Source organism: Larimichthys crocea, chromosome XXIV, assembly GCF_000972845.2.
Source record: "Larimichthys crocea isolate SSNF chromosome XXIV, L_crocea_2.0, whole genome shotgun sequence".
Taxonomy (NCBI): Eukaryota; Metazoa; Chordata; class Actinopteri; family Sciaenidae; genus Larimichthys; species Larimichthys crocea.
The window spans coordinates 1,078,769-1,102,898 of NC_040034.1; the positions used below are offsets into that span (position 1 = coordinate 1,078,769).

At 42.7% G+C, this 24,130-nt stretch overlaps 1 protein-coding gene across 1 annotated transcript; it reads right to left on the reverse strand.

Annotated features, from left to right (window-relative positions):
* Positions 1-944: 944 nt before the first annotated feature.
* On the reverse strand, positions 945-23,253 carry crip2 (cysteine-rich protein 2). Its single transcript, XM_019268348.2, has 8 exons — positions 23,071-23,253; positions 10,661-10,755; positions 5,076-5,133; positions 4,516-4,647; positions 3,366-3,434; positions 3,172-3,266; positions 2,334-2,391; positions 945-2,086 (listed from the first exon to the last, which is right to left on the reverse strand). Exons 1-8 carry the CDS (start codon positions 23,111-23,113, stop codon positions 2,019-2,021), a joined length of 618 nt encoding a protein of 205 aa, XP_019123893.1. The 5' UTR covers positions 23,114-23,253; the 3' UTR covers positions 945-2,018.
* Between the last annotated feature and the right edge of the window lie 877 nt (positions 23,254-24,130).

Below are 24,130 nucleotides of genomic sequence, written 5' to 3' on the forward strand. Positions count from 1 at the left end.
ACTGATACTCCCACTAACGCGGTTTTATCTCAACCTTGTGTACCAGAGCTGCATTAAACTGTAAACCCAACATTAACATGCCATCTCCTTGATGATATGATGAAGTTATTTGCAGGTTAGACACAAAGAAACATTAATTTAGTCACGTTTGTGTCCAGTAACTCTCTTTTAGCTTTGTTTTGGTCTCCACCGACTCCTGAAGGAAATCTGTGACGCTGCTAAATGTTCGACGATGTTCACCAGCAACTTTTTATGTAAATCCTGTAGCAGATTCATCACCAACATCAGTATATATAACATTTCGTAGTATTGTATTTTACTTCTTTTAATGCTGAACTGACACATTTCATCACATCGTTTACCCTGTGTTAACCTGCATATAATAAATACACCTGAAACTTGAAACAAAGAGGCTAAAAAATCCTCAGAGATGCAGTAGATTTACCCGGTGTGGGCTCATTAAAGTCTCTTAATTTGAAGTTGTTTCATCAAATTGTCTTTCTAGATGACAAAGCAATTATGTGATCTATAAAATAAAGCACCGTGTGCGTGTTACAGTATATAATAAAGTTACTTTAGTCCAATCACTGTATGTCTCTCTCTGATATGTCAACAAATAAATTACCTTCAGCTGTAAAACGTGACAAAGAAAAGAGTAATGAACACCTCGTATAATTTTAAAGCTTCTCCACGTGAAGTGCAGATTATGCACCAGTGCTTTTTCTGCATCATAAAACACACGCTGCGTTACAGTTGTGACAGTCAGAACGGACCTGAGATGAATGAGCCGAGTGATTCATTGAGGGGAAAGCTCGCTAAGGCGTGTGTGTGCTTTAGTAATGACGTTTCACGCTCTGAAACTCTCTGTGGAGTTTGTACAGGGAGTGAAACAGAACCAGTACCTGTAAAAGGAGACAACAGAACCACAGAAACCAGCCGAACAATAACAGTTTCTGAAATATTTATTCGAGGGATTAAAAAGACAAAAACGCAGCAGGGCTGAAGTGCAGCGTCTCAGCTCTACAAACAGTGTCTACGAAGCCCTACTCTGATGTACAACAGGTAATAAACACAGTAACAGTCATACGATAATACGAGGATGCACATTCTTACAGAATGACTTGTCCGCAGTGTCTTCAAGCTACAGCTACTGTTTCTGCTAAATATAATACTTCAAATAGCTCGTCATCTCTCGGGGAAAAAATAACAACAGCAGGGTTATTTCTTTTGAAAAGAACAATAAAAACCTTGATCGTAGAGATTTATACAGCTTACATCGCCTTGTGTTTTAACCTCCAAGATCAGTTTAAAGGCCTTGATTTAAAGTAAATAAATACACGTCCCAAAACTCCACCCGTATTCTGCCTCACTTTAAGAATAGTGTTATTCATTAGCATGTTAATATTCAGATCTCTAACGGATGTAAAATAAATCCAGCCTGATGGATGTGTTCGTGTAACAGTCGCCCACTTTCCCACCTTTACAACATGTCAGGACAAATATCACTTTTTTCCCCCCATATAAGGAATATCGTCAGGCGGCCAAACTACAAATATGGCATTTGTAAAAATACAGATTTATTGGCAACGTGCTCCCGAGCACCACCCGTGCACCACCTCGACCCACAGTGAACCTTTCCGCACCTGAGAATCACTTTTCCATTGACATCACGTCCAAAATAAAAGAGAAAAACGGACAATCGTGCCGTTTCCAGGGTAGAAAATTCAAATTTCAGATTCTTTTTTTGTTCTATGGTGACATTTAATGCATGAATGTACATGTAAACATGGTTTAAATTGTGTGTGTGTGTGTGTGTGTGGTTGTGCTGAGGAGGGCTCTCCTGGAGCAGATACATAATAACACGCGTCCATGCTAAATGTGATCCGGGGTCAGAATAAAAGGAAGGGAGCAGGAGAAAAGGCTACAAATAATAACAACAATAATAATAATAATACTGTGGTTTGATGGTCAGTGTTTGTGTAGAGAAGAGGGACGAGGGCTGAGGGGACAAAAAAGGTTCAAGGCTGGGTCACTGCACTGGGCTCCTTCTCATAGATGTAGCTGCCCACACCACCAGTGTTCACGCCTAGGAAGAAGCACAGGGAGAAGCAGAGGGTTGTTGTTGTTGTTGTTGTCGGGTAAGAGAAGGTACGACATGAGCAAGGAAGAGGGTTGCAAAACATTTCCTGCACAAGCTCAACAATCTGTCGTGTGATGAAATGACTCTTGACTAACACTCGTTGTGCAGCAGCAGCAGAGCGCTCAGACAAACGACATTCTGGTTCAAAGTGTAGCTGATAATTGGTGGGTCGACAGCACCACCTAGCGGTTACCTTTGGGCCCGAAGAGAACAGCATAGCATGGTTTGTGGCAGTAAGGCTGACCGTCATGCTGGAATATAAAAAAACAGACAAACGTTAACACGATAATAACAAGAAGGGCGTTTAGGAGCAATAAACTAATATATATATTGTTTTTATTTGTGTTTATATGAAGTTTTATAAGGTTCAGGAACAAAGACTGCACCATGAATGCACCTAAAGTACTCAAGCACACCTCATCGGTTCACTCTTTGACTTTTATATTTAGCTGATGCTTTTTATCCAAAGCGAAACAAGCAACAAACACTGACAGTTGTAGAGGGGGATGGATTTATCAAGTCCAGGTGTTGGTAGTGTAGACGTTCCCCCAACAAGGGGAACAACAGACAAGAAAAGTTTGGAGTCAGAGCCAGGCGTCATTCATCGGAGGAGGGATTTAAATTCAACGTGGGCTGCTACAGGTAGCAAGTGGAGGTTTGAATGAAGACCAGGCGTGTCGCCGTGTTCTGGATTATATTTTCTTTTTCTTTCATTCAGACAAATGAACCACTGAGGCTCTAATCCTATACAGCAATGAAGTGACGGCTCCCACACTCACGAGTCTCGACTCCCTGCTGGTTCACCTTCATCCACGATATGCAATAAACCTGTCTAAATCTACTTACATATTGTGATCTTTGTTAGAAAGAAGGAGCTGAATGTGGCTGTAGACACATTTCCTCTCATTTAAATGCAATTATATTGTTTAATCAACTCCTCTGTGACATAATCAGCCTCATAAAAATAGATTTCATGTCAGAGGAGTTGTTTTTCTGTCGCAGAATTTTCTTCTTGTGTTTGTTGTTCTCACCTCTGCGTGGCTGCCTGGAGCCAGAGTCTTGCTGCACCGCTCGCAGCGCAGGCATGGTCGATGCCAGTCCTTTCCCAGTGATGTCACCTTCTCAGCTATTAACACACACACACACACACACACACCTGTGAGACACCATGGCAACCACTTTGCAGTTTCACACCGTATCCCCTTATCCGTGTGGAACTACTCACCAAAATACACCTTCTTGTTGCAGCGGGGACACAGGTTGGCCTCTCCGGAAAAAGTGGTGATGCCGCCAGCTGCCGACACATAACAGACACGTTACGATCATGGAAATTGGAAAAACTGATTCAGCAATAAATGAGGCCACTAATCTTTCCACCTTGGGTGTGAAATCCAGCACAGTAATAATGCAGAGGTATAAAAACAGCATTAGGCCAGAGTACTAAACACGTTTTATATGTTTCAGGAGGGAATTGTTGAGTAACGAGGCAGATTTGCCAAATTAGATACTCTGGTTGCCAAGTTAAAACACTTCATTCACTCCCTCCTTTAACAGCCAATCACGGGAGGTTGGTGAAGGTTCATGCAGTGCTGAGCTGAGGACTGCAGGTGGAGCCACGAGGCAAAAACACTCCAACAGACTTTACCAGACAATCACCAAAAAAAACAACAACAAAGGAAAGAACACAGATTCAGTCTAACGAGGATCTGACTGACCTGCTCGATGCATGTCTGAAAGATACGTCGGTGCAAGGCTTTAAAAAACGGGAGTTATATCAGCTCTCCGTCTGGTGTTTGTCAGTACTCTGGCTGCAGAGTTCCAGACAATTTGTAGTGATCGAGCCTCGAGGTGATAAAAGCATCAATTAATTTGTCTTTTCTTTATTTTTCTCTGACTTTATCGATATATTGTACATGATAAAACAACATTTCTGATGTTTGAGCCTCAATAACTGAGCTCAGAATCTAAAGTAACTCCTTCGCGTGAAGAGCGACGGGACCGAAGATGCTCAGACAAACAGGCGGTCTATCCGGGCTTTATGTCCAAATATTATTATTCTGATTGAGCAGGTTACGAGATCCTGAATCTTTGAGTGTTCTGCGTCAGTGACCACGTGTTTGGAAAAGAGCCATTAACTAGAAATGTGCACAGCCGAGATAAATTGACAGAAAACACCACATTTGTTCCTGCTGACGGATTTCCTGGAAAACACACAGCACATCTAACACGTCTGAGAAAATCCCCCAAAAACACTGAAGTGTATCGATGTTCTTATCGTTGAGTCAGCAGCCTTCGTGAAAACGCCTCGATCGAGTCACGTCATGACAGTCGATACTTTGAAATACGTGCTGACATTTTTTTTGTTTTGTATTCACCTTTTGACGCTGCCTTCGGCGCAAACACTCGCTTCTCCTCAGCTTTGGGGGCTGAATCCACGCTGGTGGGAGACGGGTTGTTGTTGGCTGGAGTGTCGTACACGTAAGAGCCAGCTCCACCGATGTTCACACCTTGAAACAGGTAGAGAGGAGAGAGAGGAGGCGGAGAAACAATCAGTCACTGCTACACAGAGGAGGAAACGTTTGACATGAAGCATCGACTTCAACTGACGTTTCAAGTGACGTCTTGAGTCGATAAATGAATAAAAACATGAATAAATGCTGAATTAAACAGATAATATATGAAGTATTTCATTAGAAAATAAAATAAATACATGTTTAATGCATAATTTAATCAATAAATGAACAGATATTGGTAATTAATGAGAGAAATAAGGATAAGAAAATAGAAATATATAGAAGAAAGTCATGCTGGTCTGTGGTAGAGCTCCTTCTTACATGGTGGGAGTAGATCAACTACAATGAGAGAGTATAGACAAAGTGTGGACAAACACACATTATGAATGAGTTTGAGTTAAATAAAACAACATGTACTTCACCTTTTGGCCCAAAGAGGGCGGCGTAGCATGGTTTGTGGCAGTAAGGCCGCCCGTCGTGCTGCAGGAGAGAAAAACAAAACTGACTCAACAGGCATGTAAGAATTCAGAAAAACACAATGACGCAGACGGGAGAGCCGCCATGTGATGAGAAGTCGGACTTTTCACGCATTTTCCCGACATCATATTTTGATTTTTTTGGGTGGGACATGAGGTGTGTCCAGAAACTTGTACTTAAAAACACACAATGACGACACCGGCTGTGTCCAAGAAGCTCTTACACTTCTCCACCAGCCAGGCAATCGATGGCCTGTTGCTGATGCATGCTGGGAACGCGGCGCTCACCGCAGGAGCATGTGATCAGCTCTCTTCAGCGGAGATCAGGGCTGGAAGCCAAGGTGGTCCGGAGCCCAGAAGAGAACCAAGACAACGGGAGCGATGGGGCAAGACGCCAAGCTTTGGGTAGTTAAGGGGAAAAAAAAGGGGACATACTACCAACAATCCCTTCTGCTTTGGCCACATGAGCTCCTTTTCCCCTCAGAAGACGGTGAGGCAGAAAAAAAAAAAGGATTGCTCCCTCACCTTTAATAATGCATCACCCGTGACAGGATCGGCTACTGTTAAAGCAGCCGTGCGCTCCTTTCACACTTCCTGTTTGGCATTTATGAGATCCGTGAAGCCACGACTGAGCACTGATGACTTTCTCAGGACGGGACACACAGGGCTCACATTGTCAAGTTTGTCTGTTAAAGAGTCGACTGTACGGCATCGCCGCGGCTCTGGCTGTAAGACGCCAAGCGGCAGAGGGACCCTTGAAATGGATTATCCATCGCTGCACGGCCCACTCTCTTCCCAGCAGTTAACTTTCAACATCCTGACATGGAAATCTGCCTCCTCCGATTATTCATGTCTCTTTTCTTTCCTGACCTGCTCCTCTCCTCATCCACAATTAACTTCCACCTCTACTTCACAGCTTTGCTGTGCTGTGGACGACAGACGGAGGCCTAAAGTACTGAAAGCATCACAAGAAATAAAGCAGAAAAAATAAAAACAGACGTTTTTCTAAAGGCTACGTTAACTGCTACGAGTTTAATGAATCCAAAGTATCTGTGGTTGAGTTGCGATCTCTGGTTGGCACTGTCCGTCACGAGTCTGACAATGTTACACTATCTTGGATGGTGCCGTGTCACCTCACAGCAAGAAGATCCCCGGTTTGAACCTCGGCTGGGGCTCAAGGTCTTCGTGGGTTCTCTCCGGGTATGTTAAAAGGTAAATTGTGCCCTGTGATGAGCTGGCGACTTGTCCAGGGTGTACCCCGCCTCTCGCTCCAGCCCCACCGTTAACCTGATGAGGATAAGTTGCAGAAAATGGATAGATGGGAACCCTTAAGGTGTCCTTAAGACACTTTAAATGATAAAACAACAACAAAACTGTTTGAAACTGAAACTATTTGAAGTTTTAACAAAATATCTGTACAAAGGATGACACATTTATGTCACGCCACCAATTACAGACTGATAAAAAGTTCATTTTGTGGTCACTTGTGTGAAGACTGACAAAATGAGTCTGAAATAACGTCGACTTTGAGGTTAGTAAGGTTTTTTTTTAGTATTTCCTCAGGAAGAACTTTGTAAATTATTTTAAGTTCCCATTTTTAGTGATAAAAACAGAAACAGAGTTCTGCACTGCGCCATGTTATCCACTGAAACTGGTGGGTTATAATAAAACAGTCGAAATATGATGATCATGAGCATTTTAACCTTTTTTTTTTTTAAATATAATTTCTCAGCAGATTTATAGATTAAGCTTCAAAGCTCATTCCTGACTTTAGAAACTGCGAACATGAAGGTTTGTTTATTAGCAGTTTCAGCCGGATCACATTATGCTTCATGGGCACATGAAGTTTAGCTGAGCACAGGAAAGTAAAGATCCTTAAGGTGTGAAATTTGAACATTTCGTCTAGAGGTTTAACCTCCACGTTCTGATTCCACTTGAGTTATGAGATGGCCCACGGATGACAGACCACAGAGGGCTTCGTCTTGCCCTCAGACTCCTTTTAAAGAAGGATTTCTCTGAGGGTCAAAACCTTTTGCATACCAGCCCTGAGATGACATCAAACGCCCTCCCCGGCTAAAACCACACCCCCTTTAAACGCCTCCTTTCTCCTCTTCATCTCTCTGTTTCCATGACGATGGTCGAGTATTGAGTTTTTGCCTACTAAAGTCCGGCTTCATGGCAGCATGGCGCTGCAGCCCCGGGGCGTGATTTGGTTGGCCGTCCATGGAGAGAAGAGGATGGTGGGCCGAGAGAGGCAACTACATTACTGTAATCACGCAGAGATTAAAACCGCAGAGCAGCATCCTTTTGAGGTCCGCAGGGAGACGGGGAAACGCTGAGATCACATCCTCTTTTGTGTTGAGAAAAGAGCGGCAGACTGAGAAAAGGTGTGTGCGTCATATTCACCCATCCCACAGTGAGAATTGAATTGTTGGCTGGGTCAAAAAAAAAAACAGGGAGCGATAAGAAAACCCCGAGGGTGAAGGTGCCAGACAGTGAGACGTGACACTGCAGTGGGATTACATAACAGAGAGAGAGAGAGAGAGGAAAACAGATGTAAACCGACGGGGTTAAATCTAAAAAGGACGACTCGTATTGACAGATGCAACCAGACACACAACAAGGCAGGAAAAAGGCAAGAGCTCAGCAATTTCCTGTGCAAAGTTCTGCGACGTGATGGAAAAAAAAACATCATATCTCATATGATGACAAACATTAAACAAAAAAATAATAATAATTTTCCAGTCATAAGACACGAGCTTCTAAAAATCAGTGGAGAGTTCACAAGTTCTTCATAGCAAACCATCTCAACTGTGCCGATTTTCAGTTGAATAACAAGACAAAGAGCCCAAAATGAATGAAGCTATCGAAGCGGAGTTTAACTTAGTTAGTTAAACTGAATATCAGCTCGGCTGTGACCTTGAAGTTAATCACAGCCGTGCTGATATTCAGTATAACGTCACGACCTCGAGTGCTATATTGTTTTTATACAACAGTTCTGCAAGCATTGTTGATTGTTTTTCACTTATCACTATAAACTACATGATGATTTGTTTATTTATTCGGCTCCGCCAACACAAAGAGTTCTGTTGGGACTGAACTGTTGCCAACATGTCGACATCTTCCTGAACAGTAGCTTTGATCAGTGAGGCTCAGTCGACGTTTTTATATTTTTCAGACCTGAGTCTAAAAGTAGTTCAAGTCCATGTTGTTTACCTCACGGTGTTAGCTTTGTTTTTGCTCTAATTCAGTCCCTCCAGTTTTTCGCGATTTTGCGATCGCGTGGATTACCAAGGCTGCATATTTCCTACTATGTCGCACAATTATTGCAAAATAACTAAACATGCCGCCCCTTGCCCACGACACATATGTGTTTTCCACTATAGATCAAATAAACGGCTCTGCCATAGATGTGTCTTCTACACAACCTGTTTGACACACACACGCAGCCATTTTCACACAACGCCGTGGGAACGTTAGTTAGTGATGGCGACTACTAACAAGTCCTACCTGCAGTCATATATATCGACAAATGACCGACGAAACAATATCCGGCAATTTTACATGCAAGCGGAGGAAACTATTTTGTAGCCTGTGTAACTTGGAATCACTTGTGCATATGGGTGACTGCTAACAATTTTGATTGTTTGTTTTGGTTAATTATCTCGCCTCACTCAGTTCTGTGGGAAATGTGTTTTTACACTCCAGTACTAATGTTAAGATTCTTACAGAAAATAAAAAGTGTTTCTCAATCTGTCTGCCTTGTTTTTGTCTTATTAAGCCTATTTAGACTTTTTGACGCAGCTTAAAAGTAAAGAAAACAACAAAAAAAGGGCGCAAAATTCTTGAGAAATGAGAAAATGCTGCCACAAAAATAGTCATTTTGAAATCCTGGTGGGACTGCTGATTGGTCTGAGTTGGTTGAGGTTTGCGCTGAAGTATTATTAAGTCTTCTTTCCTTCCTTTCGTCCTCGTCTGACGACCGGTCATAGTTTTGTTTTATTGTTAATTGTGGAAAAATGTTCATCTCTCCAATTCAAGATCTATATCGACTCTTAGTGAAACAAATTCAAAACACTTGAAGGGTTTGAAGCTGAGTGAGACATGTAGTTAAAAGTCCCAGTGCTGTTATATATCTATGTCAGCACTCATGGAACGATTCTTGTCCAATCAAATAATTACTTGGTCTGATCTAACTGTGCAAACTTATTGTCCCATTAGTGAGTGAGCTAATGGCCTTGCTGACTTCTTAGCCCAAAGATCTACACCTCTTCAACCAACGACAGCATGTCGTCTCTACATCTATAACCCTAAATATTTTTCATAGTGCCTCGTACACTACACACGTGTGTCAAGAGATTTAGCTCTTTCCTAGAAACATCGAACATGCCACAAGCGTGTCAATACACGACCGGTCAGCGCTGACTTCCTCTTGTTGGATTTCACAAGCACAGTCAATAAACTGTAAAGAAACAACGCTATGGAGTTTGCTGACCTTTGATTCCATGTGATCGTCACTACTGTACTCAAATCTTACAAAGAAAAAACAACAACATAACTACCTAAAATAGAAACCCATTAAGTCGGTTCAGCAGGGCAGAGCAGCATGAAGCCATTTGGGCGGACACTTTTAGTGCCTTGCAGCATCAATGAGTGCATATAATGCGAGCATGAATGGCCTCAGTGGGAACTGGACTCCCACCCCGGGGTAATGTTTAGTGACGTGCTCGATGCACACAGCTATACAGAGAGTCCACATGACTGCCCTAGTTGCAGATTTAACACCCATATTTTGTGTCTTTTTCTTTAAAACCTGAACATTTATTTACATTGTTTATAGGTAGACTGACAGTCAACAGGGAGTTTTGTGTTTAAACAAGAAGCTGTGTGTGTAACTCACAAATTAACAAATTAACAATTTTCTGTGTTTTAAATCATTGAAGCTTTTAGAAGACGACACTTTGGAAAACTATGATGAGCATTTTTATAATTTTCTGCCAGTTTTTAGACTAAACAGCTGATTAATTAACCATAAAACAACAGAAAATTATATACCAATTGTATTTGCCAGTAATGGAAGAAGTATTAAGATCTTCCAATTAAGTAAATCTATTTATTTTAAGCTCCCTATTGAAATATTGAAAGTTTTAGTGGCAAAATGTACTTATCACACATATTATTGTAAAATTATTAAGATAAGAAACTTAACTGACCATTTCAATACATAAAATGAAAACACAGTGTAAAACAGAGAGCATTAATTAGTGAGAAACTAAAGTCTTCATTTAAAGTTGACCTTTTTTTAGTAAACTCTGGTACTTAAATATATAAACAGTGAGTCCTGGCGTTTAAAGCTTTGAAATAAATGTACAGCAGTGAAGTAGAAAGTTTAATATTTACCACTGAAATGTAGTGGAGTGAAGTCTAAAGACATAAACTTGAGTAGATGTACTCAGTTACTTTCTTTGACTGTTCTCTGTTTGTATGAGCCGTGCACGGTGTTGTACTGTCACCGGTGGCGTCTTACTGACCTCAGCGTGGCCTCCGGCGTTCAGGAGCTTGTTGCAGCGGTCGCACTTGAGACACAACTTGTGCCAGTCCTTCCCCAGCGATGACACCTTTTCAGCTGCACATGAAAGACAAAGGACAGAGAGGACAGAGAGGGACGTAGGGTGAGCGCAAACATTCACAAAACAAAAGGGCTTTATTTTCTCCATTGATTGTATATATATAATGTAGTGTTGACGTCTCTCATTGCTTCACTCTCCAGAATAATGATTAGCTTGTGCTTCATATCTGGGCTGATGTGTGCCTCCCGCGGGAAATCCCGTCATCGTGCCAACGATACTGAGCGACACTGTGTGTGCCCAACAGGATGCGGCGATGATGTCATCGCGGGATAGACAGACAGTGGCGTGAGCCCGAGTCCAGCTGGAGCAGCGGGGAGTGCCCACATGTAACCCAGATCCTTTGTGTTCCCCCTCCAAACATACAAACACCCCTCCCCCAGTTAACAGTAGACCCATCCTGCTGCAGACAGCCCTTCAACCCCATTTCCGTCCCCCTTTTTTCTCTTTTCTCCTCAAAGGACCGCCCCTCCAGACAAGCGAGGGACCCTAATTATACCCTTTCCAATAATAAATCCCTGCTGCTTCCACACAATGGACCCTAAGGAGTCGCGCAGGCAGCGGAGGAAACACCTTCTCTTATCAAGGCAGGGCACAAATAGCCGGATACTGGAGTCTGTTTCCTACATACCCTCAGTCAAGAAGTCAAAAACACACACACAAACATATACACACACACACACACACACACACACACACACACACACAGACGATTACTTCCTCCTTCACGTCCTTTCGCTCGCTACTTTCCCGTCTGTACCATAAAGCTGGAAGGAAGCAAATTAAAATCAGATAGTCGAGATTTAAGAAAAAAACAAAACAGGAAGACAAAATATAAGTAAATAAAAGTGTAAAAGTACAATAAAAGCAGTTGAACTGTCAGGTGAGGTGTAACAGTTGAGACTGTAATTGTAAAAAAAGATGAAAGCAGTTTAACTGTAAGATGAAGCACTAAAAAGGATGCAGGGGAGTTGAATTGTCAGTTTGTATGAAGTAATGAAAGTAGCTGTCAGTTAAAGAGCAAGAAATGAAAGCAGTTGAAATGTCAGTAGGATTGTTAATGAAACAATTGAAGTTGAAGCGTCAGAGGCAGTTGAGCCGTCTCCACTGTTGATAGTTAAAAAGTGTCAGATGAAGATGAAGCAGCAAAAGAGTATGAAGTGTCCGGGTTAGGGTTAGTGTAAAAGCTGAAAGCAGTTGAACTGTAATTACCTCTAGCATTCGAAATAAAATATGTTTGAAGTTGAACTGTATATATAAAAAGCACTAAAAGTAGTTGAACTGTCAGTTTAAATGTAAGAGACGAAAGTAGCTGAAGTGAAAGTGTCTAGGTGTGAAAGCTGAAAGCAGTTGAAGTGTCAGTTGGATTTTAATCACGTTTTGCATCAGAAAAAAAGATGTTTAAAGTTCAACTGTACGTATATAAGAACTAATAGTAGTCGAACTGTCATTCAAAATGTAAGAGACGAAAGTAGTTGAAGTGTCGGCAGAACCATAAAAGCAGTTTTAACGGTGAGTTGAACTGTAACTCGGCGTGTTAAAGATGAAAGCAGTTAAAATGTCAGTTGAAGCTGAAGCACTGAAAGGGTTTGAAGGGTCTAGGTGTGAAAGCTAAAGCAGTTGAAGTTGGATTTTAATCACCTATCGCATTAGAAAAAAAAAGATGTTTAAAGTACATAAGCACTAAAAGTAATTGAACCGTCTTGAGGAAAAAAAAAAAACAAGCAGTACAGATAATCAGTCTTGCATGAGCGTCGCCTAACACAGCTTTTCTTTGTTCCTTTAATGATTTGTGCGTGTTTGTGTGCATCATAATGCTTCTTTGTGCCGTTTTCAATGAACTTCCTTCTAGTTAAATTTGATTTGATTTGATGCGAGTGACGAAAAAACGATGTTGCGGGTATCGTGTGGAAAACGCTTCTATTCCCCGAAGAGGTTTCTGTTTACTCTCCAATCAGTTTCACTGTCAGTCCTCCCCGTCAATTAAACACTGAGACAAATGGCCAACAACAAGGCCCTGGAGAGTGAGACCTCCCATCAACACTGCAGGAGAGCAGAGGAATGCTGACGTGGACGTGAAATGTTCAATCACTCCTAAAAGGAAGCGTCGGAGACAATAAATCACTTCAAATCAATGATCTGCTCTTCGATCGGAGGATGGCCACAAAACCTCCAGACACGACCACCGAGAGTTAAAGAGGAAATGTATGAATGGGATCAGAAGCTTTTGTCACTGCTTACATAAAACACTTCAGCTGTTAACAGAAAATAAAGTTCAACTGTTGTCAATGCTTCAGCTTCAACTGCTTTTATCATTTTCAATTACAGTTCAACTACTCTCAACTGTGTTTCACCTTGCTTTTAAAAAGGTTGAGACATCTACTGACACTTCAGCTACTTTCATTTTGACTGACAGTTCAACTACTTTTAGTGCTTAAATACATAAAATACAACTATAGGTAAAGACAGTTCAACTGCTTTCACCTTTTGCACTTCAAAACACGTCCGATCCTTTTTAGTGTTTCAACTTCAACTGACACTTTGACTATTAAGAGTGGAGATGGTTCAACTGCCTCTGGCGCTTCAACTTCAGTTGTCATATCAACAATTCTAGTGACACTTCAACTGCTTTCAGCTCTTACACATTCACCTCTTGCTCTTTAACTGTCAGTTCAGCTACTTTCAGTACTTCAGACAAGCTGTCAATTCAACTCCCTACAGCCTCAGAGGTTAAAGCTAGAAGCTCAATCGCTACAAACACAGTCACAATTAAACAGACTTCAACTGCTTTCAGCTCTAACACTTCAACTATTAACACTGTAAACAGTTCAACTACAGCTCAGCTACTTGCTTACTCACCAACCAACAATTCAACTTGATCTACTGACCGCTCAACTGCCTACAGCGCTTGAATTTGGACTATAAGAAAGTACAGTTGAACTATTTTCGCCTCCTACACTTCAGACACTTCAATCTCTTTCAGTTCTCCAATTCTCCTGAAATATTTCACCCCTGGAAGACATTTTTAGCGCATCCAACTTTTGGCGTCCGCAGGTGCACTTAAGATGTCTTCAGCTATCTTTTCTGGGCGAAGTTTAAAGAGAGAATAGAAAAGGACCCAGGCGTGGATTAACTTGTCTGTTCTTAAGTGTGAGTGGGTGTGATTAATTTCCTCTTAAATCTGAAGGTACCCATACGACTCCTTACAGCTCCTGACACCTTCACACTATTAAAAACACTGCAGGAGTGTCCTCACTGTTGAGTTTTTTAGTGCATCTCCAGACAGATTCGAAAACTCCACGTATGACTGGAAACAGACGTCAGGGCCTGGCCGGTGTGTCGTCATTCCTCTGTACGTGTGCAGTAACAAAGTCCACGGTTTAACAGCTCACTGTTTTAAAGGGCAGTTATTCTAAGAGCCTGTCTGTCTGTATTATGTGCTGTGGGAGTTATAGGGTGGGGGAGGTGGAGGAGATCTGCTTCTGGCCCAGATGTTAATACCCCCCCAAGCTTCATGTGAGCCTCAATCCTTATTATCCTTCATATAGCCACGAACAATTAAATAAAATGTGCATAATTTTATCATAATTCTAATAAATAAACAAACAGAAGAAGAAGAATTATGTAACCGCTGCACTGACGGACTGATTCGGTTCTTCGTCTCCCAAAAATAGCAAACGTGTGGGCACAGATGAGTCTTCCTATATCTCATTACGGCAGCTAACCTGAGGCTGGAGGCACCCACTTGTGTAAACAAACAAGCTCCTCTTTTTTTTTTTTTTCACAGGGAAGTCTCTCCGGATGTTCACATCTACATTGTCAACATCGATGAGGATGTGCCAAATCCTTTCAGCCAATTCTCTCACGACAAGCTGCAATTTCACTGCCTCAAAAGCACACAACAAAGGATTCCCCCCTCTGATTGAATGTAAACAGTTGCACAGCTGGGGGAAATCACCGCTGAGGACTTGTAGTACATCTCACCCGACGTTTGTGCCTGAGATCAATCTCAAATGAAGTGATTCAAAAGGGTTTCCCCTGAGATCACCTCCTCTGATATTATGAGAAACAGTTTAATACAGAACATTAACTTCCAGGATAAGTCTGAATCTGGGTGGCTTAAAGAGCTTAAATCCAACTGATGACTCTGTGTTATCTGACCTCAACTTCGAGGTCTCGCGCCTTCCTTAACCACAGCAGCCAACGTGTAGTCGATGATGATATGAATCCTGGAGATGATCCATGGGATTGGATGGAAGATCAATTTAACCATCTCAGAAAACATCGCCGTTTCACAGCACGTGGTAGTCAATCAAGTTGAAGCCAATGTGGAAGTGCCAAAAAAAACTGCAGTTCCTCAAACGTCCACTTAAGGCTGGCTCCAGAAGAAGTGAGTCAATCTCCATAAGTCCTCATGTTCAAATGTCCAACTTCACAGCAGAAAATTTCCCCGTTCATGACAACTGTACTGAGGGTGAATTTATATACAACTCGCCTGTTAAGATTATATTAAGGCTTAAAGTTATGCAGGATTAAGAGCGTGGACGCTTCGATTGACAGGTAGGTGCCGTTACAGATGGTTTGTTTGAGCAACCAGGCCTCAGGTCCACAGATGATCCAAGACTTTGCCAAGTTTTAGATTATTCGGGAGGCGAAAAGGGAAGAACTACCAGCATGGCGGCTTCACGGATACGCTGTTCATTCTTTCTACAATTATTATTGTTATCATCATCAGTTACAATGACCCTTAGAGGATTTCTTTGCTTGTAAAGCATGTTTTTTTGTACATAACGTACATAAAAGTTGTTATTTATGGATACTTTAATTGATCCCTCGAGGGGAAACTCAAGTAGAATCACTTCAAACAGCTACACTGGTTTAATCTCTGGTGGTTGCTGTTGGATTTGTGAGACTTTACAGTATCATATCATTATTGAAATGATGTTATGTCTTTAAAATGTTAATTTTTCATCTAAAGTACTGACTGGCAGGTGGTGTTATTGCTGGAACAGTGAGCTCCAGGTGAGATGAAACTGAAACAGCGGTGCTTAGAGGTCATCACCACAAAAACCATTTGATACCTGCACGACTGTAAGCAGCTTAACTTCATTTATAAATTCCTGCTCTAAGCCCTTCAGTCTGCGGTTCTCTGATTGCATCGTCAATATGGTTTAAATCACTCAGACAGCCTGCTGCTGACTCCTCTTCTCACTGATTTAACCTCAGTGTTTACAAGTGCTCGTTTTTTAGTGAAGCACTAATCAAAGAAGAGGAAGAAGTCTGTGTGTGCGCGATGGTTAACTGAAGCCAAGAATGCTGCCGTTGGAGCTCCGGTTTGTGGTGAGATGGCACATTTTAAGAGTCAGAACGGTGGAGTGCACCATCTGATGTGCTCGAGCGGTGGTACTCCACCCACCTCTGCTCAGTTAAGTTGATTTGGGGCCAGGAAATTACCAAACAGGCTCAAGTGAACAATAAAAATGGACATGACGCCCAACGAAAATGGCATTACGGCAGCATTATGTGCTACCGCTGGCATGAAACAAACGCAGCACTCAACGCTTTTAACTCACTATATGGGAAAAAAACATATTCACACTTTAAGCAGCGCTGGGTTCAGCCATAATGGAAGTCATAGGGACAAACATTCTCACGAAAAATTGAGCTTTTTCCATCGTTATCCGTGAAATATGAGGCGCCAATGCTGAACAATTAGACAGGGACAGTCTTGCTCTTTGATGAGGAGAATTATTGCTGGGAAATCAGAGTCATAAGACGTCTAATGGAAAGGGTAAAAAAAAAAAAGTAATTCGACTTCAAATAGATTCAGTATCATTGAAAACGAATGACTCGTGATATTCCGGGTTGGTGAGACGATCCATTCTGCTTACAAAGATTGAGATACATCAAGCAGGTTCTAATTTGATTCATTCTGTTTGCTCTGCTACATGATTCACTTACACTTCAGATCATATTAAGAGTGAAACCGATTATTTCTCAGCGTGCAGACGGGTCTAAAAGAGGAGCAGCACGGGAGCACGGCCTACAAAACAAACTGTAATTGGACAGAACGTTAAGCAACAAGGCGTCTTCGGAGGGGAGACATTAACGAGCCACTTTCTCCAAATGACTTAATTACGGCTGCTTAATTGTCAACAGTACGAGGGCAGCTGTGTTCTGAACACCAGAGCCGACGACGCCGACGGGCTGAGACTCACCCTCGGGTCGAGGAAGAGGAATCTCACTTAACGTCTAACAAACAAGACAAACAAGCAACATTTAGACGGCTGAACTACCAGCGTGCAACGCTGCAGGAACGTCCGCTGTGAAATCTCATACGGGTGGCTCTCTTATCGCTCAATAATTCGATCAGGGTGAGGAGGGAGGGAGGGGAATCTAATGCTCCTGACAAAGAGGACAACGCCACGTCCGGTGCTTGGCTTGGCGTGCGGCGGACTGAAGAGATAAAATCAGCAACGACTGTAACGCGTACGGTACGGCACACTTTAATGAAGCATGAGGGTAAACAATGATCATCGACAGATGCCGCCGCTATATAAAAATGTACGGTTTATGACTGTTAAAGTCGTCGTAACGTTCGTGATGTAACCGATGTTTGTGTGAATATCTCTAAACCACGCTCGGCTGGACTCTGCTCGGTTGCACCCTCTGGTAATGTGGACCCATCTGTTCAGCTCTTCCTACAATAAACCCGTCCAAAACACACACACACACACACTCATTCTCTTCGTCTATCTGTGACAGCTGAGTCCACGCGGGTGTTTTTTTATTTCTTGGCCTCATAAACTCTCCACACCTGACTGCACTGACTGACTCGAGGACCTAAAAACAAGGAGGGAACATTCAGTTAGAAAACAAAAAAACAAGCCGGCTTCATATCTCAGGAGAAATGTAAGAAAGGAAAAAACAAGCGAGCCTGTGTTTCCTTCTCTGCATCCTCTTACTATTCTGTTCTCTGGAGTACAAACGCCCTCGAGGACTCGTGACCTTTTACTTAACTTAACAGACAATCGCCATTCAGGCAGGCACACAGGAGCATTCAACCTCACCAAGGGAAGTGGATTTGAATGAGTTTTCAGGCAAGGAAGCAAAACTCATTCATCACGTATTTTATTGTGTGCTTGGTTTATTTTTCTAGATATTGTGATTGTAGTTATTAATTTTGATGATCTAAGGATCTACTTATTTATTGCAGCGGCCTACAACCTTCTTTGTGCCGTGGACCGGTTTCATTTAAGACAATATTTTAACGAGGTGTAGGGGGATAAATATGATGAAATAAAATGATACGATCGACATAAAAACAACTATAAAGTGCATAAAAAATATGACTCACCATCACGCTGAAGGAGTGCAAGCCCTGAGCTCGTTACTCCATAACAAGCCGGTCCCATTAAGTCCATTATTTTGTTTGTGGGCTTAATCTTTGGGTTAACCTATCATGTGATGTTTGTGAAGAGGCACAGACGGATGTATCCGATCTCTCAGACTCTAATTATGAATTATCAATTGTCTTTTTGTGCGTCCCGGTAGCAGATGACCCTCGGACCGATACATGTCTGCGTCCAGGTGGTTGTGGATGGCTGATTTATTGAATGAAATGCTATGAAATAAGAAACAAACGCTGAAGACAAGTTCCCAGAACATGCTGTATCCTCTTCAAATGTATTGCAGTTAGAAAAACCCAACAGGAATTGAATTCACCAAGCGTTGTCAACTCCTCAGTAAGAAAAGTAGCTACTGGCTGTCCTAGAAGTGGCTAAATTACATCAATTTGCATAATTGGCTCGTTTATAACTACAAATAAACTTTCTTCTTGGATCAGCCAGCAACTGATCATGTCTCGAAAAGTCTCCAGTGAGACCAGAAAAAGTCGCTAGATTTGTCACTAGTTGCTTTTTTTGAATAAGTCTGAATAAGTCGCTAAGTTGGCAGCAACACCGATTCTCATTTCTCACGTCACGCTTCCTTATTTCACGAGTTATTTCAGGGCGACAGCTCACATCCTCACATTTGAAAAGGTAGAAAACAGTGAATGTTTAGCACTAGTACACTGTAACATTCAACACCTTTACACATGATCAACAATATGAACTTAAAAAGATGTTTTTAAGAGTTTAAAAAAGAGTCACCCTGAGCTCAAAGAGATCTGACCCCGGGCAGTGGTGTGTTAAACATTTGAATCGATTAGTTCAGGGTCAATGTATGCGTGCAGCTCTCTGTGGAGCTCACATAGAGATGTGCAAAGGGTGGAGAAACGATGCTAAACAGCCAAAAGGAAACATGGATCTGGAACAGCCTCTGTGGCTGATGCAACCCTGTGGCAAAACTGAGCTCTGGAGGTCGACTGTCGCCTCAGCCAAGGCGAGGTTTCCTCCCCAGGCTTTCTCCCTCCTCCCTCTGTGAATAAGAGAGGCCGACCTCGTGAATCCTGCCGGCTGACGTAAATGGGCTGCAGTTAACTCGCATCCTGTCTGCGATGGTCAGAGGAGCCGCAGGCAAACCGCCACTCCACAGCTCCCTGCCTCAGCGACTTGCTCGCCCTCCATGAACTTCCCTGAGACTGCTTTGCCCCGCTCTGCACCTTAGCCGGTCAGGACACCGTGTCCCGGCTACAGGGACTTCAAAAAGATCCAATCTGCATGACTGGCTCACAGAGTAGTGGACCATGTCTTCAAACGATGAAGCAGGACTGTATCACTCGAATGGCACCTTCAGATCTTGCCTTTGGTAATTGGATAATCAGCCCTTGAGGGGTAGACATCATATGACAGAGGCATAAAATCTAGATGTGTTTAGACTACTCTGAGTGAAATCATCTGAGTCTCGTAAAGCGGGGTGATAAAAATCGACTGTGTCTGGATGAGCACATGGTCAAACGGAATATTTCCCTTTTGAAAGTGAAGACAGTTCAGTTATGAAGTGTTCAGACTTTCACGGTGCTGTCAGCTATCGAGCTACGTCAGCTCAGACTCTGATCTCAGATCTGTCATCTTCTTCCTCTCGTCTCTGTTTGTGCATGAAGTCAGCGGGTCCGTGCAGATTTAAAGTCTGAGTGAATGTTTGAAAGAGATCCTTTGTACCCTGAGTTTACATCTTTACACTGATCAGCTACTCTCTGACCTAGAGAAAGTATCACAGAGGACAAGTTCAACTTGTTCACGATTCGGTACTGTAGTACCTCGTCCCACCATCTTGGCCGTCTGGCTTCTTCCGCCTCCTGGCTGATCTAAAACCTGTCAATTAAAGCATCCACTCTGGTAATCCTGCATAACTTTATGCCTTAATATAATGTGAACAGGTGAGTTGTATATAAATTCACCCTCAGTACAGTTGTCATGAACGGGGAAATTAGCTACAGAGACCAAAACTGTTTTTTGTACCAGGCTGTAAACATGTTTACGGACATTTTAACATGGGAGCTTATGGAAATCAACTCAATTCTGCATCCAACCTCAAGTGGACGTTTAAGGAACTGCAGTTTTTTAGCATTGTACAACATAGAATTAACAGTGTTACGTATTTAAAAGCACATGAACCAGAAAAATTACCAAATCTGAGCAAGTAAACAAAGTCTGGAGGGCAAAACAGCACCGTGAATGGGACGTGTGTGCAACCTGGGCTTATCTACACACTTTATGGCTCACTAAAGTAAAGACCACTCAGTAGCGACACTAAAAACTCACATGAAATCACAGATACATTCCCCCCCGAGCCTTATTTTGAAAGCAGACAACCAGCTTTGTCCCTCTGCTGTTATGTAACAGGTCATTCAGCTGGCTTCACCTGTGTCAGGGTGGATGGAGAGGGGGGGAGGCGAGTGGGCAGTCTTACTTTCAGCACCGAGCTTAATGCCATCTCCATTAGGGGATCATATTTTGTGCCTCAAAAAGGCAGCGAAAAAGGAGCTCCATTGACTTGGCGCACAGTAGCTGGCAGCCCGGGTTATGCAATGGCAGCGAGCAGGAGGCAGCGACTCAAGAAATGATGTTACATAACTGACGAGGCGCATTCAAAAGTGGGAAACAGGGTAGTCCAGCATTGGCAGAATAAAAGAGGGAGGTATTGTGTGGACGAAAAGAGGTGTGGGAAACGTATCGTAACGTGCACGGAGACAGAGAGAGCTCTGTGTGAATAGAGATGTCACTTCTCATTATAATGCGTGAGGCACTTTGAGAGTCTGCGCTTAAATAAAGGCGAGCAATCTCACCCCGTTTTCCCCCCTTTCCAGTCCTGGTAGCTAAAGAAAAAAAAAAATCAGGGGGAGGAAGAAGAGGAATTCAGAGCCCGAGGCTGCAGCGAGTGATTGAAGAAGAGGAAAAGACGGCCAGAGAAACTCACAGCAGAGTGCCATTAGTTCCCATTAAGTCCTCGTTTATTCACTTAGCTGCACAAAGATGCATTGCTCTTATTTGTCAGGCACAGGATTCGGGTCTGGGAAGACTCAGTGAGCCGTGCTGTGTTGTGGACTCAATGGCACACTCAACATCGTGTTTCCACTGAGAGTCCCCGGTGTATTCGAAGCATCCTTGTACCGCAGGAACTAACAGATGTAACGCTGGGAATGTGAACCCTACAATTAAAAAGAAAAAGCAACAATGCCGATTTCCCGCACAGAAGAACTTCAGAGAAGTCAACATTTTACTTTAGTGGCTCACCGCCGCCAAGTTAAATGACGTTTTTTTTTTTTACGGGAGTAAAGAGGAAGGAGAAGCTGAATCCAAAATATTGGGCAACACCAGCTGGAGGACCAGGTGGGTAACTGCAGGGTGGGCCAATCACTGCCCTATATAGCAGCACACCATGAAGAACCACCACCACCACCACAAGAAGAAGAAGAAGACGGGAAGTCGACAATTTTCTGCATCAGTAACACATGTCCCTGTGTAGATCAGAAGCAGTTTTTGTTTTATCACTTTAACTGCACTGCAAGACTTGTAAATTTCACCCTGGTCAGGCTTTGTCGCGTCTGAGGGAGGACGTACGTAGGTGGAGCTGCTGAAATCCAAAATGTGACATCATACTGACGCTTCAGACCTCTCCCATGCCTTCTCATGAGTTTGACAGACTCCCTTGCAATGACTTCAAACTTTAATTTGGTCATTAACACCTCCTCCTCCTCCTCCTCGTCCTTCTCCTCCCCTCGGTTTGACGTGCGCACCCTATTCCACCCACGCCTGCTTCTAGTAGCCATTCATCATCTTTTAAAGAGTCGACTCAGCCCCGAGGCGCTCACCACCCATCAAAAGACACACCCCAACCAAAAATAACTCCGTCAGGATGGATCTCTCGAGCTCAGAAGCTACGGCTCATAACGAACGCTCAGGAGTGCGTGAAATCTGTATAAAGTCCGGGGTGACTCTCCCGCAGGATGAGCAGCAGCAGCAGCAGCTCCTGTTACGTAAGAGGACTTTCATCCACTCGCGTAATTGATTTTGACCCCCCCTGCCACTCCGTGACAGCTCTGATGATGCAAAATGTAGAAAAACGTAAACATAGGATTACTCACGGTTCAACACAACCGAAGCGTCTTTCCCCTAAAAATAAACCGAGGCTTGTTCAAGGCGAGCTTAATCTAGATTTTTTGTTTATGTTCGTGCTGCTCTGTGTAAACATCCTCGCAAGGGACCCAGATTTTCATATCTTGCGGAAGATGATGCATATTTTCAGGTTTATGGTGATGGTGTTTTGCTGTATCTTCTCCAGCGAGTGGGCAGTCTCAGCATATGGCATCTCTCTCTCTTTGGCCGTGGATGGCTTCATCCCATCTCATCTCATCTCATCCATGCATCCTTTCAAAGCCAACTGCCACGCTTGGACGCCTCCCAAACACAACAAACACATTTTAAAAAAATGGCACAGATCTGCGTCAAAATCAATCATTTATGGGGGAGTTTGTCAACTTAAAGCAAACATGAAATATTTACTCTTACTTGCAGGTTTTTCCCAAAGTTTGCCTCTGTGAATCATTTACAAAACCCAACCTAACCCAAAGAATACTGTGGATTTCACACATGAAGGGTTTGCATTATAATATCAAACATACTGCACAGAAAAACAGCTTTGAAAACACATGTAAACATGTAAATGTGTGTTTTTAATGAATGGGAATTAAGTGTTCTGTATCCAAACAGACACACAGTTCAGTAAAAGTGTAATTTAATGAGCTATAGTGTGTAATATGTGACACAACAAGTGATCGATCCCTGTCAGCAGCAGTTACCTCCAGGCTAACGAGCGGCATCACCATCATGACCCCAGAAAAAGTGACATGAACGCCGGTTGTTACTCACCGAAATACACCGTCTTGTCACACTTGGGACACTTTGAAGCCATGTTGAGACGTCGTGGTTCGAGTGGAAGTGAAGCTGTCTGTGTTTTGTTTTGTCTCCGGAGTGTCTCTGCGTGTCTCAGTCAGTCCGTCCGTCCTCCACAGCAAGTGTCCCGCTCCTCTCCGCTCACTCAGGCCGGCAGCATCTATTCAGTCAACGGCTGCTCATCTGCATAGTCCCGCCCCCCCTCCACGGTCCTCATGTCCCCTTTACGTGCTGTGGGAAATGTCACAACTTACTATAAACGTTAGAAAGACTCTACACCGGGGGACACAGTTTTGTTTGTTTTTAACTAATTTTTGGGTGCGCAATCCAAAACCGATCCTCGTTTTCTTAAAAAAAAACATGAAAAATATTGTACTTAACAGATATGTGCTTGTTTGTTGAATCCTCGTGAATTTCAAAATCTGCATCATTGCTGTCAATGCGTTCTTCAGCATCCCGCAGATCTTCCAGAGGAGGTAGTTGTTTGAAAACTGGCACTGGAATGAGGCGTTGGTCTTCCCAGATAGCAAATATTTTGTATTATGGCATACATTTGGCATTTTTGGCACTTTTGACTTAACTGTGGTATGATTAGGGTTATCCATAATAGATAAGGAGGCACCAGCAATATATGGCTGAGTTAAGGCATGTTTATGGCATGCCAGAAGAATCAGAACAGCTGATTTGGGGTCTTCTGGGACATTTATGGCTATATTTTGGAAGTCCACAATTTGTTTTGGGTGAATTTTGGCTCCCTTTTGGTATGATTTTGGCTTTTCCTAATTCCACCTATAACCTTGCCAAAATGACGAGCCAGATTTGGGCCAAAGTGAAGCCAAAAGATTTTTGCTATCCGGGTTAAAGCGGGCTGTAAATTAGGATATTCTATTTTACTTTTATTTTTCTTGTTAAATCCTGATGTAAGTAACAGTCCAATGACCTTTTTGCTCTCGCCAAACCATGGGGATACCAAATGCCAACTTTTCACATGTTCCTTTGGTCCACATCCTCTCGACACACTTGCTTGCACACTTTG